This window comes from Eleutherodactylus coqui, chromosome 3, assembly GCF_035609145.1.
Source record: "Eleutherodactylus coqui strain aEleCoq1 chromosome 3, aEleCoq1.hap1, whole genome shotgun sequence".
Taxonomy (NCBI): domain Eukaryota; kingdom Metazoa; phylum Chordata; class Amphibia; order Anura; family Eleutherodactylidae; genus Eleutherodactylus; species Eleutherodactylus coqui.
Genome location: NC_089839.1, coordinates 201,654,978 through 201,675,778, shown reverse-complemented (window position 1 = coordinate 201,675,778; position 20,801 = coordinate 201,654,978). Strand labels below are relative to the sequence as shown.

Sequence of the window (20,801 nt, the reverse complement as noted above, 5' to 3'; positions counted from 1 at the left end):
GCCCTGAAGTAACAGAGGAGGCGAGTATGGACTGGTTTTTATTTTATTACATACAAGAGGGGAATGGGGCATTGTTACTAAATGAGGCAAAACGGGACAAAACTTCTAAAAGGGGATATTAGTTCAAAAAGAGGGGAAAAGGAAGCATGACTTCTGGAAGGCAGGAATAATTTCCGAAAGGGGGTGTTATTAGTGAATGAGGAGAAAACAAGGTATTATTACCGAGTAGGGACATAAAGAAGGAATTATTGCCTTGCCCTGACTGAACTGATCCATCTTATGACGGAACTGAACAGCGTCGAACGGACCCCATTGACTATAATGGGGTACGCTTAGTTTCCATTCAGCTGACCGGCATTTTACTAAATACTTCTGCATGCTGGACTTTATATTCTGGTATTTTGTGCCAGATCTGCGATAAAGCCTCCGAATCGAGGTTCTAGCAGAGATGTGAAAGCAGACCAAGACCTTCAGTGGACTTGTGATTTGTGCCTGTAATAAGAATGCAAATTTTATGCTTATCCAAAATGGCCAACGACGGGCACTGTGGCTACATGCTAAGGAGCTCTAGAAATACATGACTGTGGTAACGCGGCCAGCTTCAGACAACGGTACTGTTGGCACCGTTAGCGTCCGTGTAACAGCAGCAACACCCAGATGCTCATCGATATGGTGACCTCCATTCATTTCAGTAGAATGGTTTAGGATAGAGGTGCAGCGACCACACCCAAAACATATGAAACTAACCTAGACGTCAGCGCGCCTCAGTGTGTACTGCTCGGAAAGTTCTATGTAGTTTAGAATATTCTTATGTAAAGAGTTGTCACGGTTGGTATGTAAACAATGTAGCGTTTCTACAGTGTACATACTTCACCAATGGAATGTAGTAAAAAGTTTGTAATGAGTCACAGGAGTGTTAGAAATAGTTTGCACAATAGTAAGGTTGGAAGTTGAGAATGCTATTCTTGTTTCTGCATAGTCATTGTTCACTCAGCCATTTTGGGGTTCGACTAATGTGCAACCAATTCATTGAAACCAGTGACATTAGGCAGTACAGAGCTGAAAGGTTGCTGTGTTACAAATGTGCATGTAAATTAGGACCTCTAAGGCTGCATTCAGATGGCTGTGTGCGACTACATGTGGACACCCCGTCTGTGTGCTGTCTGATGTGCGGGACAGTGGACATTGCATGTCCTATGGATCAGGATAGGACAAGCAGCGTTGGTCTGAATAGCCTCGTAGACCACAAAATATCCACCTGCTGTCCATGAAATACACGGACGGACTACATGCCCTTGTGAATGCGCTCTTAAAAAAAAAAACAAAAAAAACTTTAGGCAGACATCAGTAGAGAGAAAGATCAGGCAGATGGATTTCAACATGCCCAATCTTTTTTTTTCAGGGAAGACTAGCAGTTGCTTTGTCTGTTAGTGGCTTAGGGCCTTTTTACACAGCCGGCTCCTCTGCTGATCTGAATGGGCGTTGATCGACATAACATGTTTGGCACTGATTCTCTTCGCACCAGCAAAAGATTGGCGATGTGAACTCCCATACAATGTGCATTTCTGGGCTGCACAGTCCCAATCAACACGGGAGGCGGAGGTGTGTTGCCGACGTACAACCACTTCTATGCCGGCATAGATCAAATCAAACGATAAACAAGCATTTGCCCTTTGACAGCTGTGACATTTTATAATTGGGAAGGCAAATGTTTTCAGCCCAATTATGGGCTCGTCGAAAAAGGCATTTTTTTACTCTCCTTTCCCCATTGAGAACATGTGCAAGCTTGGCTGAGCATACATGTGCATTGGGAGGAGGTGGTGGAATGCCTTCCAACTGAATTAATGGTCAGTTGACAGCTAATATGTGTACGGCACTTAACTGTATTGCATATGACCGCGGAGGCACGCAGGTGGTCATGCGCAGTACAGAGTTTGGGGTTTTTTGTTTGTATGTCCAGCATTGTCACTTAGTGATGACAATGGTAACCGCAGCCCATATGCAATGCTAATTGCGTATGGGCTGCAGGTTACACACCTCCATTGCCATCTATGAAGGCCATCCATGTGATTTTTCTTTCGCTCGCGGAATCTGCAATTCATACCCAGGAGTGTGAAGAAAAATTCGAAAATGTATGCCTTTCAATGCCTGCGTTTTACCACAGCTAACCCACCAATCGTGGAATCCAAAATTCAAATCTGGTCGTGTGACACCGGCCTTAACCAGAGGAGATCCTAGACAGAGGACTCTTCTTTATGACATCTGTGTACTCTAACAAGGCATGTGGGGAGGAGGGTGCATCCTCCTTGGAGAATGTAGACCTGAGCAGGCAAAAAGGTCACTCTCCACTTATCTCCAAAAGCTTCCTATGCAATTCCCCACCACTATAGTAGGATATAAACCATGTACACAACATGGAGACCCTTGGTGGGGTCAGCCATAGTTTGGGATCGGAACTACACCTTATTGGATATATGGGATATGCCACTGTACACAAGCCAACTGTAAAAAAAAAAAAAAAAAAAGCAATGCTTCAGCCTGTCTACAATGGTGCAAGGAACTTCATCATTGGACAGTTGAGCAATGGAAGAACGTTCTACGGAGTGATGAATCACACTACTCCGTTTCAATAATAGTTGTACTATCTAGCAGCACAACCATTAAACCAAGATGGGGAAGCTAAGAAGGCGCAAGCTCATCATCCAGACTCTGACTCAAAAGGAATCTACAGAAACTTGTTGCAGCAGGTATTTGTATAAGCAGCACACCGGAATCCTCTTTTGTATTCACATCCTCAGATGTATCTTTATTCAGTCCACTAAAAATGTTTTGACCATATTATATGGCCTTTATCAAGCTTAATTGCACATAGATACTAAATAGCATAAAATCAGAATTTGACATGAGCTGTCTGTGAAGAACCTTAGGAGACAGTGCTTGCACCAGGGAACTTTACCAGAGGCATTGTATAATGCATGCATCTCTTCATTGTAGTTCATAGGACTTATGAAATTCCAGGCAGTTACCTCAACATCCATCATCTGCAATGAGAGAGCCACATGATGCATCATCTTTCTGGAGTGCCACGTGGTGGTGGGGTGTCACCTCCCACCTCCTCCATTCTCCCAATAGGTGGAGTCCTGAAAGTGCAACTTACTTTGATTTATTACAGCATCTACTTAGGATATACCATCAATATCTCCGATGAGAACCCTTGAAAGTGGTTGAATATGGCAGTGTGGCACACCATTTTACATTAGTTTGAGGATATGGATGTTCCATGATTAGACTGGCCCAACCTGGACATCTTTGGGACAAAACTGGAATGTTGTGTCAGGAACTATGAACAGCATCCATGTTCTATAAGAGAACGCGACAGATGTTTACAGGATCAGTGGGGGTAAAGCATCAGCTGAAGTGTATCAGACGTTCGTAGAGAATATATCATGGGAGTATCCGACGTCATTAGAGCCCTACTAAGTTTTATCATATTGAAATAAATACTATTTGATTCTTGCTCAGGTGTCCAATTACTTTTAGTAGTAGGATAGATCATTCATCAATAGTTGATAATCCCAGAACCCTCCCCTTAAAAAAAAAATTGTCAAAAAGATTAGGAAACAAATTCACATTGTAAAAAAAGTTTTATTAAAAGAAAAATAGTAACAATTGAACACTTAAATAAACTTGACAATTTTTGAAATCCAAAATGTAACAAACGAAAACTAAAAAAAAAACAAAAAAAAAAAACGTATAAATACCGTTCAATATTCTGAAAAGAAACAAAGAAGTCTTTATAAATAAAACAGACCTCACTGAAAAAGTCAGCCAAGGCCAGAGTTACATAGATTAAATAAAATAAATTAGGACATGACCAGTGAACACTGTGAGGTACTGCACGTACCCGAGAGAAACCTCCTAGACCTAAATGCTGCCACACAAGGCCTAGTTTACGTTTTGTTCAGCGTGGGAATGATTTGGCTTGGTGTAAGGATTTTAAGTCACAATCAACCCACGCGATAATCAAATTCCCACGTGTGCTAGAAGGGTATGCAAGTCCGCATCGGAAACTGCAACAAGCTCTTTCTATAGAGCAAGTCACAAGGTTTTTATTTTTTTGGAGGTCCGACAACTGTAAACTCTTCTGCGCCTCATGAGATGAGAATCAACAGAAGATCATAAAGCAGCAGCATATTGACCCCTCTGTATATCACTTCCCACATCTACCAGAATAGCCCATGGGGAAAAAAGTAGTGATATTAAAGAGGGACTACAATGCAAAACTTACATACCTTACTGGCTACTACTTTATATGGAGTATCATACGTGATTTTACGCCATATAGAGAAGGGGCTAAAGATTTTGATATGCTTAAAAATAGGACCCTTAAAAGGGCAATTGGTTTGAGCACATCCATTCGGGTTAACATTTCTAAACAGTTCAAGTTTCTGGACCAAGATGGAGTTTTTAATGAAAACGGGGAGGGACCAAAAAAAATACATATCACAATAAACAGATTTTTCAGTGACATGGAGGAGTTTGAAAAAAATAAAAAACAAAAAAACAAAGGAAAAAAAATTTAAGGCTCTGAAATAGATAAAAAAATATATATAAAAAAAATGCAGTTATATTGTACTGTGAACCAGCTACCGGCATTGCAGTCACTGCTATGCAATAGACCAATGCTGTCCCAAGTTTGGGGACTGTAGCTATAAAAGTAGTCCTAGAAACTGCAAGCTCAGGCGGTTAAATACAGCTATCACAACAGACTACTTTCTTCCCCCTAAGGAAGCCATTAAGTTAACCCCCTTACTACCATGTCATGTGCTGGCCCGGCCCAATCCAAGTATTGCCCCTCCTAAACAAAATTTATCGCTATTTGACAAAAAGTGATAATTTAACAGTGAGGGGGAAACAAAACCCCCCAAAAAACAATTTGCAGGGTATTTGGCTCAACTTACATGCAGCCAAAATGGCATTAAACTCCCTATAAGATGTTGGTATTCACACTCTGCAGCCTAACCCATTTCTGGCTAGGTTTTCAAGAACATCCACTTAAACCTTTCTTGAAATGTACGAAGCTGTTAAAAGATGGAAGCCACAACAGGAACCGGTCTTTAACAGCTGAGGATGGCCAACAAAGTGGTCGCCGGCATCAACTATTGCTTGGTCCGTGTATACAATTTAGTGTCACTACTGGTTCCAGTTGGATGCACTTAAAATATACACATTTAAGAAGATGTCAAGTGTAAACTGCAGCTAATCAACCCCAATACAGCGGATAACTAGAGAAGCAAGATGCATTATTAGTTCTTGCTTAGTGAAACCCCAGCACGGCGGCATCCAGGGCTACCCGCCCCCACCCACTGCGCTTGCTCACAATTCTTCCCATCAAGTCTATTTGGGAAAGTGAGAGGTCTCTGGAATAAGAAGTCCACAGTCTGAGGTCACCACATTTTTCTAGGTACGAAAAGAAAAAATGAAGTCCCTTCTTAAGACCCCCAACGAGGTATGTCACACTCTGGTGGGACAGCTCCTTCCATCCCACCGGGAATCCAAGCTTGTTGACTGGACGCTCAAGCCCACGCCAGCCCATTCACAACCGGGACTGCGACAGATCCTTTCCCCATCTCACTCATTGAGCGTCTCTGTATGAGATTAGAGGCTCTCTTGACTTGTGCTGGTTGATTCTTGGTCCACTTTCCTAGACACTTTGTCCTTTTGGTCTAGAAGATTTTCCTGGGACATCCAGGGATGGGACAGAATCTGCTCAAGGGTTGGTCTGTCGGACGGTCTCTTGGACAAACACCACTCAATCAGATGCTGGCATTCTGTGGAGGAATGAGAAAGACAGAAACTTAGTACATGGCATTAAAAAAAAAAAAAAAAAAATTGCATCAAGGTAGTCGATCAAACAGAGCTTAATGGGTGGCCCAACACCAAATACAAACCACATCCTTCTAGTCAAATGCATGGAAAGTTGTAATGGCTTAGAGGACACTTCTAGAGACCTGGGAGGTAATGAAGTTATCTTAGGACTATTCTTACCTCTTGACACCCGGCAGCGATACTGGATTTTCCCCTTCAGAATTTCATCATCGTGTTCAAATGGGATGTCGCCACAGACCATATCATACAGCAAGATGCCAAGGGACCATACGGTGGCAGAACGTCCATGGTACCTGTGGAATCGGATCCACTCTGGTGGACTATAGACACGTGTACCTATAGGAGATACATAGGAGGGCACAAGTTTACTCAAAATGCAGATCCCAGCCATCTGTAGAAGCTTCAATAAGAAGGGTTTCCCATTTATAGCCAGATCTCAATAGGAACTTACCGTCAAAGTCAGTGTAAACAGCATCCCGCAGTAAGGCACCGGAGCCAAAATCAATCAGCTTCAGTTCAGCAGTCCTGAGGTCTACGAGAATGTTCTCATCTTTGATGTCTCTGTGAACAACGTCGCAAGCATGGCAGTGCCGCACGGCTTCTACCACCTGACGGAAGAAGTTGGCCGCCAGGTCTTCACCGAGGGCCCCTCTTTCTGTGATGAAGTCGAAGAGATCCTGCACTGGCTCTGGTCGCTCCATGATGATTATAAAGCCATCTGGCCTCTCATACCAGTCCAGGAGACGGATCACTCCCCGGCAGCTGGTAGACACTTTCTTCAGAAGGTAGATCTCCAAAGGAACCAAGGTTCCATTCTGTAACAGGAAGGTTACCATGAATACAGCAGTCCATTACTTGCTTAACCGATACATTATATAAGGGGGTTTCATATAATGAACTTACCATGTGCTTCATTTCTCCAATCCGGTCCCGTGACACATGCTTGATTGCAACCTGTAAAGGAAGACAGCCATTAAACATACATCCAATGCTAATACGAGGTATTCTTAAAGGGGTTATGTCAGGTTATAAAGTTTTCCCCTATCCACAGGTGAGGGAATAACTTTATGATCAGTGGAAGTTTGGCCGCTGGGACCCCTGAGAACAAAGATCTAGTTGATCCCCGAGTGATTGGAGTGGAGGTTGCCACTCCATCCGCTTCAATGCCAGTGCTGGAGATTGCAGAGTTAAAATGTGTCACTAATCTCGTTTTCATTCACTTGGGGACCAACCAGACCTCTGTTCTCAGGGGGATCCCAGCGATCAACCCCCCACAGATCATACAGTTATCTCTAACCTGCGTCACAACATAAAGGGTAACTATCAGAAGACATTCTACAGTGTGTGGCGCTGTCTGATGGTGCCAGCAAGTTGTTTCTTTATACAATGTAAAGGGTTAATGCAGTAGAATGATACTTACAGGTAACTTGTCTGCCAGCCTGACTCCAGAATAGACTGTGCCGAAGCCACCGGTGCCAATCACAGCGCCCACCTGGTAGCAGTTCTCAAATGGTTCTTTTACTGTGGAGAGAAGGAAGCACGTTAGCCGATACTGCGCATCATGAGCACGCTAAACGCATTCAGAGTAGAATATACCTGCAAATATACTAAAGGACTGGACAGGGATCATGTTCGGAGGCTGCTCCATCAGGGTGTGAGGTCTGCACAGACCCCCATCCTCTCTTATCTGCAGATGACGATCTGAAAGCATGAGTCTTAGTCATCACTGTATGTAAACGCACACAGCAGGTGAGTCACCAGGTGACGATGTCCGCCTCATCCCCTGTAGCATCTCCTAGAAAGCAGCAGGATCTGGGAGACTCCCTGCGGATAAGGCAACCCCCATCCCCCTCCCAAGTATAGCTCTGCGGGTATCCCGGGGAAACCCCTCCCTGAGGAGGAGACCACCCCACGCCCACACATTCTCCATCCATGCAGCAACCAGCTCATCTGCAAAGCTGCCCCCACCCCTGGGCAGATCAATGGCTGCAGCCTCTCTCGCTGCAGGTACCACATCTAATCAGGCGCAGAGAACCATCACCTACCTACCCCTCCTCCCCAATCAATGATCACCACCCTCCTATCAGCGTTGTACAGAGCTTAATCTAATCACAGACCACATGCGGTAGCCATGCACCTTCCACAGCTATAGTAAGCCATGTGGGAGCAATGCAGACTGATAGCGCTCATCAAAAACCCACTAAAGCACAATACAAATACATATTGAGGATGTTGTATATTAATGTAAGACAAGAATTTACACGCTCATCTCAAATTCTGCCTCAGTACAGCTGCAGCAGAGGGGATGCAAAAGGTGCATCAGACACTGTATAACCTAATATAGCATGCAAGACACAATATAGCTGCTGCAACCTAATAGTACAAATACATTGTATCGATGGGATAGAAATTCTCATCTCAGACAGTACAGAGCATCAGATACTGTAGAGTAGATACAAAGGTACCATACACTAGAAGGCTACTGCAGTACACTTGTAGAAATACATCCTCAATATGCAGACTACAGATTTTCCAATATAAGGACTAACATGGGTGCATTTTCAGTCCGTATTACATGCGTATATTTTTATGCATGCAATATGGACAGCATAAATCCCACTGATTTGCATTGGAGGACTCAAGCATGCAGAATATATATAAAAAAATTATTTTTTTTCCGTATGTGCTAGATGCATCACTGCATATGCACCAAGAGCACATTGTGCACACAGTAAGAAACGCTGCGTATCCCAATCCGAAATTGCATACGCCCGTGTGGGGGAGCCTTAAAACTGCAATGTAAAAATACACCCAATATATATATATATATATATATATATATATATACACACACACACACACACACACACACACACTTTCTGATCTCAAACCCTGTCCCAGTACCAATGCAGAGCTGTAGGAGGTACAACAGTCTCTATATAACACACTACAGCATGCACAAGCCAATATGAAGCTACTCCAACCTCAATATATAAAATTGGGAATTTCCAATCTAAAGCTACTCCATAAATGATGCAAATCATCAATCACACAGAATATGCTCATAAGACATTACGGAATCTGCATTCATTTTCTCATCTCAAGTTGCAACAAATAGACACATTGCAACAAAATACATCCGCAAGTCATTGGAAAATGCAGATGAATAGCCGTACTACAGATGTAGTAGAGCCGAGTGTGTCGCTTGGTTCCATCCATCACTATGGACCCGGGATTGTGCATTGGCAGACCACGTTGCAGCATAAAATGAGCCATTCAGCTCTGCTTAGATCGCCTCGCTATACCTGCTGGGAGGTTGCCCTGCTCGGCAGCGGCAGGGGACACAGCAGCGTTGTGCCCAGCGCCGGTAGAGGCGGGCTTCTTGTAGTAGCGCTGTAGATGGTGCTCCATGAAAGGTCCCGGAGTAGCTAGCAGCATGGTGATGCCGTTCAGTCCTCACTCACACGCCGCAGCAGGCCGGTAGAACAACGAGCTCCACGTGTGGCCGGAGTCCTTACAATATTGTATATTATTCCCAAGGTGTAAGAACTGACCAATCACCGCCCCGGGAGGTACAACTACTGCCAATCAGAAGGCAGGTCTTTAGTCAGGGAGGAACCAATCAGCGTACGTCCCGGGAGTCTTATTCCCGCGTTTAAGAGAGCTGGCAGCCAATCAAAGCGCAGGTAGGACAAAGCATTTGAATGCAAAAGGCGTGGCTTATTGTGAATACAAATATAATGTCCCCAAGCCCCGCCCATGCCTGGTAATTCGGCGCCGCCCGCTTCTAGGAGGTGAATTAAGTTTGTATTGTGGAATTTTCCGGCACAATGAACGTGTAAAGTTTACCTCGCTTTACTATACAATGGCTGATGATGAGGAGGGCCAGCAAAAGCCCACCCTCCCCCTCCCCCACATTCCTATAGGATGAGAATATGGCGCCAAATCTGACATCACATGAGGGGTGATCGCCCCCGACACAGGGGGTCTGCAGCGAGCAAGGCTGGGTGGTCTCTAGCTGTAGTAGTAAGCACAATGCCTGATCTTTATGGATGGGGCATGCTGAGAGTTGTAGTTGGACAATAGACTAATGCACTGGAGATAATACAGTATATGATGGATAAATGCTGGGGGTTGTAGTTCTACAAGAGTCTAGTGCACTGGGGAGAATAGATGATTGATTGTGCATGCTGGGAGTTGCAGTTCCACGAGAATCTAGTGCACTGGGGAAAATAGATGATTGTGCATGCTGGGAGTTATAGTTCTACAATAGACTGGAGAAAATAGCTGAACAGTTGAATGCTGGGAGTTGTAGTCACACAACTGCTTACATGACATTTAGGTCCATGGTGAGAAGCCGTGACCCTCCTTCCATTTATAATGACAGTCAATGAGGGCTGCATTCACACGTGGCATTTAAAAAAAATAAAAAAATATATATATTTTTAATTGCAATTAAAAAGCGTATGTGTTTTTTAGCAATACATGTTTGTTTTTTTTAAACACGTGGTTTTTAATTGTGGTTCAAAAGTGTAACAAACAATCCCACGTGTGACCGCAGCCTTATAAGGGGCAAAACTATTGAAAGAGTAATTGTATATTTTTTTTTAACCTTCCATCTATTTGTTATAATACCCACCGCGATCCCCACGACGTAATAACCCCGTCCACGAAACGTTTGTTTACTAACTATATAGGTCACGCGGAGGATTTCCCCTTTAAGAAGTCTCCATCACCGTCCCATCTCTAATTTTACAGAGAATTCCCGACTTGGGCATCATCGAAACCCTCTCGGTGAACACCCAGCGTGGCAGAGACCAATTAAAAGGTATGTGCTAATTATTGTTGTGCGTAATGTGGCGAAGCGCTATAAGAATTCTTATTGCCGCCTGGCACGATTCTACGAGTGGCCACTAGGGGGCAGCCCTGAGTGCACTGTTGACATTTTCTTTGCCAGATATGTCAGTGAGATTCTTTTAACCTTTGTAATACCGCCCAACCCTCCTCCTGCGCACTTAGAATACCGGTTCGCTCTTTCACCTACATTCCCCTTGGCGCGCTGAGCATTTGCACTATATATTCTATAGGCATCTTCTATAATTTGCTACCAGTATGATGCAATTGAAAGGCATTTACATTTTTTTAACATCTTTTTATAAACCCTTATAAATGTCACGCGTGTCCCATGTAAGTCCAATAACGCAACAATCGCCAACCGAGCAGACGCCAAAGAGCGATCAGTGGGGGATATCTTCTATCCTCCCTCTCTACATAGGAGGGGGTTTGTTTACATGGGGTTTTCCTTCTCCTTTAATACTCTTATGTAATCTTGCATCTTCAAAGATAAGGTCTAGTGTAACTAGCGAACCCCAGTGGGGAATGTGCACGGTCAATTACCTGCCATGTTTATTTTCAACGTTTCACGTGACGGATGCGAAGAAAGATAATAATCATGTACAATCATTAATTTAAAAAAAAAAAAAAAAAATAGACTAATAATGGGTTAATCCACGCAAGCGTGCTATAAATAGATTTGCACTATATAAAAGGCAAGCGATCAGCACCCTTCATCATGATATTCCATCTCGTGCGCCCTCCTGCAGCTTTGATTGCAAGCTTCAGAGTTTAGGCGATGCACAGAGGAGTACTGGGATAACACCAGCTCCAAACACGACACGTCATCCATCTTATCTGCGTGCTTTAATGATAGGGAGCCCCCTGTCATCAGTGGCTGGATCTAGATCCTATATGAGGCTTATGGACTAGCCTTGCAGATATTCTACAGTCCTGGTGGTGTTATAATATCATATCGCACAGATGGCGTGGTTCCCTTTGCACAGATAGGCTTCCCCGGTGGTTACCTAACATCCCCCCTTCTCTCAGTATACATCTCCTAGATGTTCCACGGCCGCCGCTGTGGCAGATCACATGATGATCCAGTATAATATAGAGTTTAGCACTGTCATAATCTGTTCGGTCCAATGTCCCCCTCGGTTGTGCAGATATGCAGAAACTGTTATGTATCACACTCGTGCGGTAATATTTCTAGCCATCATGTGCCCCGTCACCGCTCGCTCTGGACGTCATGATATTACATAAAAATGCACTAAATGCTAAAGGCATCTCATTTGCAAACTGTAAATATTTTGCATCCTCATTGCAACATTGTATCTACTCTTTTCCAGGCCGCTGATACAGTGTAGCAAAATGTTACTCACCAGCTGGAAGATCGTCTTTGGGGAATACAGAATTCAGGAGGTAATTATGGATTTTCTGATGGTAGATGACTTGTACCGATGACATGCTGGCGGTATCAGCCGGGGACGATCTGGTGGAAGGGTGACGGTTTCTTTTTGCCGTAATCTTTTTGCTGTCTTCCCCCTGCTGATACTTAAGAAGCCCCGATCTGGTTCTGTATAGTCCAAGGAACGATCAGTCCTCTAAGATAGCAGCGTTCACATTGACTGAGGCTCAAGGACTCTGCAACATGACACTGCTGACAGCGAGGTAGGGGGAGGGTCTGGGGGAGGGTGAAGCTCCACGCCTACCCACCCATCAGTGACTAAGTATGGAGCTGCATGCTTCTATACAACTACAGCATTCTTTTTTTCTTTGAAACCTCTTATTGTTCCAGCGGCTGGGGCGGCTGTGCGCTTACCTCTACGCCAATGTGTGTGCGTGTGTATTTTTTATTTTTTTGCCTCGGAGCGTTACGACAGTTCCTATTACACTGGCTCTTTTACACAATCCACTAAAGACATAGACGTTACAGAAGTTTTTAGGTTTTATGACTCTAGTCTGACAGTCGAAAAAGTTTCACGAGTGACTTTCAGGTGTTTATGAGTTTGCTTTATAAGGCTGATTTAGCGTAGATTACGGTTTTAAGCAATCTTGTTGCAATTTCTTTTAAGGGTAAATGCACACTGGCTTTTTAATTGTGTTTTTTTTTTTTTGTTTGTTTCAGCGGGAAATGAGCAGCATAAGGAAGTACCAGCAAGGTAGATAAGGTTAAAGGGGTTGTAGCAAGAACACAAGTTATCCCCTATCCACTGGATCATGGGGCTTTCACTGCTGAGTTCAAGAATGGCGTTCCCATGGCCCTCTCTGCCTGTCGCTACTTCTCCCGCAGTGACGTCCGAATCAATGGAGTGCTGGCCCAGCATGCACAGTTGGTGCTCCATTCATTTCGATAGGGCTGACGGAAATACCCAAGCACTTGCTGCTTGGGCATCTCAGCAATCACATTGAAAGTGAATGGAGCACCAGCATGCTTGCACTCCATTCAGTCTCCTACTCAATGCTATGGGAGCAGTAAGCTTATGGTAAGCCCCTGTTTTTGAGATCTGCAGGGGTCTCATGGTGAAACCCCCCACCAATGAGCAAGTTATTCCCTATCCCGTGCTGTACAGTTCACTCAGCTCATTGAAAAAGGTGACTTCGGCGATGAAAATCCACAGCAACGATTGACGTGCTGTGGATTTAAAATCCGCACGTATGTCAGTCCTGCTGTGGATGTTTTCTGCACAATGTCGATGAGATTTGCTATAATCTCATCCATATAACCTGGACTGTAAACCCAGATGTGAGCCCGGACGGTGACCCTGCGTAGCCACGTAATTGTATTGTGTACGGCCACGTACTCATGCAGGTAGTCATGCGCAGTGCAGGTTTTTTTTTGTATTTCCTGCGCCATCCCTTACAAATGACGTGGGTGCCTGCAGCCCATATGCAATTCAATTGCATATGGGCTACGGGTGTATCTGTGACCACCACGTGGGCACCACATCTAAAATCTCATCTACATGTGTTGAATGCAATCTATTGCTCCCTGTTATCAGGCATTTCAGACTAGCCTGAGGGAGGACAGGACACTGGCCCTTTAATGTATAACATTTGACAGCAGGAGAATGCGTCTTGGATGCTTGTATGAAATCATGAATGACTTTCTGGAATATTATTATGTTTTGCAACGCTGGCCGGTGGTGTAACTGTAAGAGACATTGAATCATCCCTCCCTGGAGAGACCATTAACCGTTACTGAATCAACAATTGGAGGAGAGGTCTGACAGTCCTATTCCTATGTCTGTCCTAAGATACATGAACCAGCCATTGTGACGCTGCAGACTGAGAGAAAAGGGTAAAATTAGTTGTATGAGATTAGAAAAACATGGTTGCTTTATTCCAGAAACAGCGCCACTCCTGTATTTTGGGTTGTGTCAGGTATTGCAGCTCAGCTCCATTAAAGTGAATGTGTTTGAAGGGCTAACCACACTACTTTATATTGTCTCTATTTAACATACGGATTCGAAAGCGTGTCCCAGCCTAACCGATGGTCTCCTGGCTCGAACTCCAGCAGCACATGAGTGTATGATGATCTGAGTTCGGGCCAGGAGTTCTGTGGTCTGGCTTGGGACACTCTTCCGAAGTCGTATGTAAAATGGAGGCAATATGAATTGGTGTGGTTATTCCCTGAGCTGCAATACCACATACAACCTGTGCACAGGTGCGGCACTCTTTTTGGAAGAAAACAGCCATATTTGTCTAATCTTGGACATCCCCAATAATTTGATAGGCCCATCATTAGTCTATTATAGCTGCTCAGCGTGTAGCCTGAGTGACGGCAAACATGTGGCCACCACTCCATTAGAGCTTTGTCACCACAGGGGAAGGGAGGGGTGCAGTGAGAAGAAGAGGGGGATATGGAATTCCTGTTCTCGTAATCAATGGAGTTCTCAGCGTTTTGACCACCCACAATCAGGCTTTTATTACTCATCTTCTGGATCGGTCAATTGTGCGATTACACCTGTAAACGGGTTGTACCAAGTTATAAAGTTACCCCTATCCAAAGGAGATGGGGTTAGTTTTGTTTGTTAGGAATCAGACCCCAAGAACCCCCACAGATCACAAGAAGGGGGTTCAATTGGTCCCTGAGTGAATGGCATGGATGTCACTCAGCCATGCTACTGCTTCATTCACTTCAATGAGAGCGCCAGAGATTGCTGCAGTGCTTGAACCCGGTAATCTCCGGTGCTGTTCCTGAAGCGAGTGTAGCCGCGACCTACGCTATAGTCACTTGGTGACTGACTGAACCCCTGTTCTGGATTGGTGAGGGTCCCAGTGGTCGGACACCCAGCAATCATAGTTATCCTCTATCCTGTGGATAGGAAATACCCTTAAAGGCCTTGTGCCATGTTATAAAGTTACGTCCAGATGGCAGAACTCCATGCAAATTTTTCTGCATGGATTCTGCCTCTAAAAGGTGCGGCAGGAATCTGCAGTTGAGCTGTGGATTTCCGCTGTGGCTATGCAAACAATCTGCACGTGGATTTAGCCCTTTTCAATGGGCAAATCCGTGTACGGAAATCCTGATGCAGAATTCGCGTCAAGAGGGGACGTACTATGGAAAAAATCTGCACCCTATAGACTATTACACAGATTCTCATTGAATGCAATGGGATGGGAATTTGATGTAAAGTCCGCCTTGTGAACATACCCTTATCTTGTATGTTGCTAATAGCTCAGGGTGGGCTCTGTTTCTCATTGAGGAGACTCCATTGTATTGAGACTTTACACTTCATGCAATCCTCCATGGGAAAAGGGTCATGTCCGCCAAACCAGAGACTTCTGCAGAAGGAAGGACAGCTGTTGGGTCACCTTTTGCTCTGTTTTACCGCTGTGTTGTTGCACGTGATGTTGTTTGTTTGTATTGCACGGGTGTGATGCAGCTGGGCACTTCTGTGATGCCACATTTGTATCCAGGCGGCAGCTTTGTGTTCTGTCTCAAGGCAACAATATTACACAACTCCGATGATCTAAAGAGGAGTAGAACATGAGGAAGCAATAAATATAAAGTAATTAGTTGTAAGTGATCTCCTGCATGGAGGATTATTATTACACCCAGGGCTTGTTTTCAGTTTATATACTCTGCAGTATTGGGACGCATGCCCAGTGCCAGGGCAGCGCCTACTACCAGCCGTGGACCGGAAAGATCTGTCTTCCAAGAGAGCTTTCTGGTAGCAATTAAAATGTGCGATATGGAGATGAGCATCAAGCAGACACTTCTGGCCTCGCTTATCTGAAGGTGGGGGTATCAAGCTCTGTATGCCCTCTAAGGGTATGTTCGCACGTAGCGGAAACACTGTGGGTTTACTGCAACGGAAAATTCCTCAATGCAAAATCTGTAGCGTTTCCGTATCACATACCCCCGTCAAAATCCATTGCGACTCCTCTCACCTTCCAATGCTGTTCTGGGTACAGCAGTGCGCAATTGCTGCTGAGTCCCAAAGCGCGGGTCATGTGATGCTACTTCTACATTACAAGACTGTCAGTGGCGGGTTCCCAATGTGCACTGGATAAGGTAATATTTGGGAGGTGCAAGGAGTGCTGCAGAGGCTGCAAAATCCTGAGTATAGGTCATCAGTACTGCAAGGGGTTAAATGCCCAGTATATCCCTTGAAGCTGTATTTGCATACGTAGTGTATTTTGCTACAGATCTGCGCCAAAATCCACAGCATGTTTTGCAGTGCGGATTTTGGTACACATCCACACTTTTTGTTGCTGTGGAATCTGCTGCTGATTTTGGTGCGGATTTTCCGCAGTGGAAAAATATGCATCAAAGAGGTTCTCCAGGACTTCTGATCCTCAGAATAGGATATCAGTAATTATTTGGTGGGGTTCTGCTGCTGGGGTCTCAACTGATCAGCTGATTCCCAGGCCTGCTGTCAGTTTGGACAGTGCTAGAAGCAGATGGCACTGTCAATGTTTCAGCAGCCAGTTTGGTACTGCAGGCTTTGAATTCAATGGGAGTTGTGCCTGCAGTACCAAAGCTTGCTGCTGCAGTATGGACAGCACCATCTGCTTCCAACACGGTCTACCTTGACAGCGGACCCAGGAATCAGCTGATTGGTGAGGATTCCAGTGGCGGATCCCTATCCTGAGCATTGGTCAATAGTAAAAGTCCTGGAGAACCACTTCAAGCGGGATATGGACCCCTTAAAGGGGTTGCCCCACCAAAAGAACATATTTCCTATCCACAGGACAAGATCGGTGGGTCCAACCAATCATGAAAACAGGAGTCCTGAAGGTTCCCAAATAAAGGGAGCGGTGTCATGCATGCACACTTCTGCTTCATTTATTTTAGTGGGACTGCTGGAGATGGCGGAGTTAAGGCGCTTGGCTATCTCTGGCAATCCCATTCAAATTAATGGAGCAGTAATGCGCTTGTATAACTCCTGCTGCATCATTCTGAGACTCTTTGGAAACTCTGTTTTCCTGATCACTGCAGTCCCAGCGGTCGGATTCCTGTGAATAAGGGAATAACTTTTTTTTTTCTTTTTTCTATTATTATTGAGGGAACGACACTTTTAGAGTTTTGCGCCTGACTCGATACCTGCTGGACACATAATGAACGTTGAACAATGGAATTGATATTACATGCGGGAAAAAAATACGCAGTGACTTTACGATGACCTTGTCGGATGTCCATGCTGTGCGATTATTCGGAAGCTGAGCAGTTAATGGTCCCTACTTTCCGATTTGATTCATTCTAACATTCCAGGCCTTATTGCCATTGAGTAACTTGTCCGTCCTACAAGGGGTTAACGGACTTGTAACAACTATTTATATCTAGTGAGATGCCAAGATGTTTTATCGTAACTTAAAAAAAAACCGTACTGAACGCGTTCAGTGCAGCCACTGTGTAAACAGCTTATTCTGATGACCGCACCGACCTCGCTACATGAGTGATATGACCGCAAGAGGTCAGCGGGGACAATGAGGACAGGGCCGGTTCAGTCTCCATGGTAAGTTTACCACTTCTTCCTCTAACAGTCTCTCTGTCTGTTCGTGGCTGTAGGTTCTTGCGGAGGATGTGAAGACCAGAGGTCTCCAGGCTGCTTGCAGTGATTAAAATGGAGAATGGGCTCCTGAGGAGCAGCTGCAGTCGTATATGGCGTGCTAAATGCTAACATATATGCTTATTGATATAGGCTACCTGTATGCTAGTGCAGAAAACTATTTCGACATGTCAGAAAGATCTATGACTGCATTTAATGCCAACTCCCAGATCTTTGTTTAACCCCTTAATGCCGCATGCCGTATATTCGGGTCATAGAGGTGCAGGGTGTGTATGGAGCGGGATCGAGAGCTAATCCCGCTCTGTACACGGCATCCACCGGCCACAGCTGCGATCAGCATGAATGCTGATCACAGCTTTTAACCCTTTGACAGCAGCTTTTAAATAATCCTGTCTGTGTTCGAGGGTCTCGAATGCCCCCCGTGATGAGATCACAAGGTGTCATTCAATTGCTATTGCAATCTGGGACTCTGTAGGCCCCCCAGCTCTGCCATAGCAGACTGTCTATCAAAACTCAATATAATGCAATACTATGGTATTGCATTACACTCCTATGAGCGATCAATTGATTGCAAGTTCAAGTCCCCTATGGGGGCTAAAAAGAAAAAAAGGGTTTATTAATTATTAAAAATAAAAGTAAGTAAGAGTTTAAAAAAACAAAAACAACGCCTTTTTACCATATTTAATAGTAAAAAAAAAATTATAAACAGATTTGGTATCACTACGTACATAAAAGTCTGACCTATCAAAAGTAATGCATTATATAACCCGCATGGTGAGTTGTCCAAACCCCCCCCCCCCCACAATTCTGGCAGTGTATTTTTTTTCTGTCATCCTGCCTCCAAGAAAAATGTAATGAAAAGTGATCAAAAAGTTGCACTCCAAAATGGTATACACAGAGCCTACAGACGATCCCACAAATTAACAAGCCCTCGAACAACTGTCAACATAAAAATGAAAGTTGAAAAATACAACTCGTCCCGCAAAAAACAAGCCCCTTAGACACCTACGTCGACAGAAAAATAAGCCTTACGATTTTTTTTGAAAGTAGGGAGGAGAAACGAGAAAGAAAAAAGGTTCGCATCCTTTAGGGGGTTTATCATGATGAGCTTTTCTTTCCTCTGTCCTATATATTTAAGGGCAACTGCGTCACAATCAGGGATGGGCACAAATCATCTGCCCACTCTCCTGTTATAGGCACTCAGTTGCTCATCCTCAGAGGTGTAACGGGACCCCCAACTGTAATGTTTCATTCATAGTACTGGTGGTCTTATATGGGGAAGTGAGACCTTATGAACCCCCTAAGCCGCCAGGCCCTAGGTGTGGCTGCACACATTACAGTTATGTCTTGGGACCTGAAGGGGCAGTAAAAGTACCTAGTGCCCTCCTCTATGGTTATTCTGCCATTCATAGAGACACTCCAGGAATCAGGGGATCTTCCAAGATAGCTGCAGCATTCCTCTTGCTACCCAATTCACACTATACTTCAGCAGTCAGAAGCTTCATACGGCTTTTGGAATGGTTCATGCTGCTCACATGAGCTGTAGTGGTCAATCGGTGTAGTGTCTCAGACTACCGATGTACTACCAATGCAGTGTGCATCAAGTAATCAGAGAAGTGCTGTTTCTGTCTTGGAAGACCACAAAGGGGTCTCAGGAACCAGAACAGGAAAACTGCTATAGAGGAAGGCACCAAATATTGCTCCACTTTCTGGTTCTGGGCTAAATTTTGTCATAGTACCGGAGAATTGCTTTAAGCTCAAAGTTGGATTGGTGTGCTGCCAACAAAAAAGGTTAAAAGCAGTCTGGCATCTGTCATACCATGCCAGTCCTCAACTAAAAAAAAGCGAAAAACTTTAGGTGGGCATATCCTTAAAGCCAATTATACACTGAAGTGCCAAACTCCTGGGATAGCGGTATGTAAGTTGATGATGAAGTGGTGTTACCTCAGGTGATGCTCAGGAGCGCCCTCACCTGTATAAGATGTGAGAGGGTTATCTTGTGAGTGAGGGTGAACACTGGCCAGTGGGCTCGTGGGAAGGCGATGTGAATTATTGGAGTTGGAACGAGTCATGATAGTGGGTGTAAGACGGGTGGGACATTTCCAAAGTTGTGTGGGCATTTAACATTCCTCGATCCACAGCGTTACGTGTGCATTGGGAATATGTATTAGAAGACATTACCACCGACGGTGCACATGGACAGCACAGTTGTTGTCCATGGGTGCTTAATATCACAACCCGTGGTGTTGGGCTAGAATTGTCCATGTGATCAGACAAACAACTCAATCAGAAATCGCATCCACATTCAGTGCAGGGGCCACACACGTACATTCCGCAGGTCAGCGCAGTGATCTTTACTTTCCATTGGATATGGGAGCAGAAGACCCACCAGAGCGCCTCTGTTATCACCACAACACCAGACACAGTGCCTTACTTGGGCTCAGGAGGTCCCTAATTGGACCTTAGAGGACTGGCAACATGTGGCATGGCCAATGAGTCACGGTACCAATTGTTTCAGGCTGCTGGTAGGGATCATTTGTGGCGCAGACCCCATGAAGTCATGGACCCCAGTTGTCGTCAAGGCACTATGCCTGCTTGTGGTGACTCCATACTGGTGTGTACTCATGGCATGGGTTGGGTCCACTGCTTCGCCTAAGCACATTGTTGACCGATGCCTACTGCGTTCTACTGCTTAGTGACCACTTGCAGCCCTTCATGGACTTTATGTACCACCACAATGATGGGATATTCCAGCAGGATAATGCAACATGCCATCGGGCCCAAGTTGTCCAAAATTGGTTGGAGGAACATTCCTAAGAGTTCCTATGAATGGTGCGGCTGGCACGTTGACCAGATATGAGCCCAATCGAGCATTTATGGGATGTGGTGGAGAGGTCAATTCGCACCTGAAATGCTGCACCTACAAATACCACGGAGCTGTGAGTGGCTATTCAGACAGCTCAGCCTCCCTCCAGAAATCTTCCATTCGCTTGTGGAATTGATGCATATCGAGTTGTTGCAATCTGTCAGTCTAAAGGAGTTCCTGCATGATTTTCT

The 20,801-nt window shown here is 44.7% G+C and overlaps 1 protein-coding gene and 1 long non-coding RNA gene across 4 annotated transcripts; one reads left to right on the top strand and one right to left on the bottom strand.

Moving 5' to 3' along the window:
- Window positions 1-3,625: 3,625 nt before the first annotated feature.
- LOC136621339 (serine/threonine-protein kinase pim-3-like) lies at window positions 3,626-12,368 on the bottom strand. Of its 3 annotated transcripts, none has more exons than XM_066596787.1 (6): window positions 12,108-12,368; window positions 7,310-7,410; window positions 6,793-6,843; window positions 6,341-6,704; window positions 6,049-6,225; window positions 3,626-5,831 (listed from the first exon to the last, which is right to left on the bottom strand). In XM_066596787.1, exons 1-6 carry the CDS (start codon window positions 12,190-12,192, stop codon window positions 5,659-5,661), a joined length of 951 nt encoding a protein of 316 aa, XP_066452884.1. In that variant the 5' UTR covers window positions 12,193-12,368; the 3' UTR covers window positions 3,626-5,658. The 3 variants fall into 3 exon arrangements, with proteins under 3 accessions (XP_066452884.1, XP_066452882.1, XP_066452883.1); XM_066596785.1 differs by lacking the exon at window positions 12,108-12,368 and adding an exon at window positions 9,195-9,552; XM_066596786.1 differs by lacking the exon at window positions 12,108-12,368 and adding an exon at window positions 7,486-7,680.
- On the top strand, window positions 9,844-12,262 carry LOC136621340 (uncharacterized). The gene is made up of 3 exons (XR_010791233.1): window positions 9,844-9,915; window positions 10,587-10,717; window positions 12,075-12,262. It is a non-coding gene; the product is annotated as an uncharacterized lncRNA (long non-coding RNA).
- Window positions 12,369-20,801: the final 8,433 nt, after the last annotated feature.

Bases quoted from the DNA above. Each gene is read 5' to 3' on its own strand.
- LOC136621339 (XM_066596785.1), bottom strand. From the start codon at position 9,327: ATGCTGCTAGCTACTCCGGGACCTTTCATGGAGCACCATCTACAGCGC. The intron at 6,844-7,309 runs GTAAGTATCATT...CTTCCTTTACAG, and splicing joins GGCTGGCAGACAAGTTACCT to GTTGCAATCAAGCATGTGTC. The intron at 5,832-6,048 runs GTAAGAATAGTC...ATTCCTCCACAG, and splicing joins TCGCTGCCGGGTGTCAAGAG to AATGCCAGCATCTGATTGAG.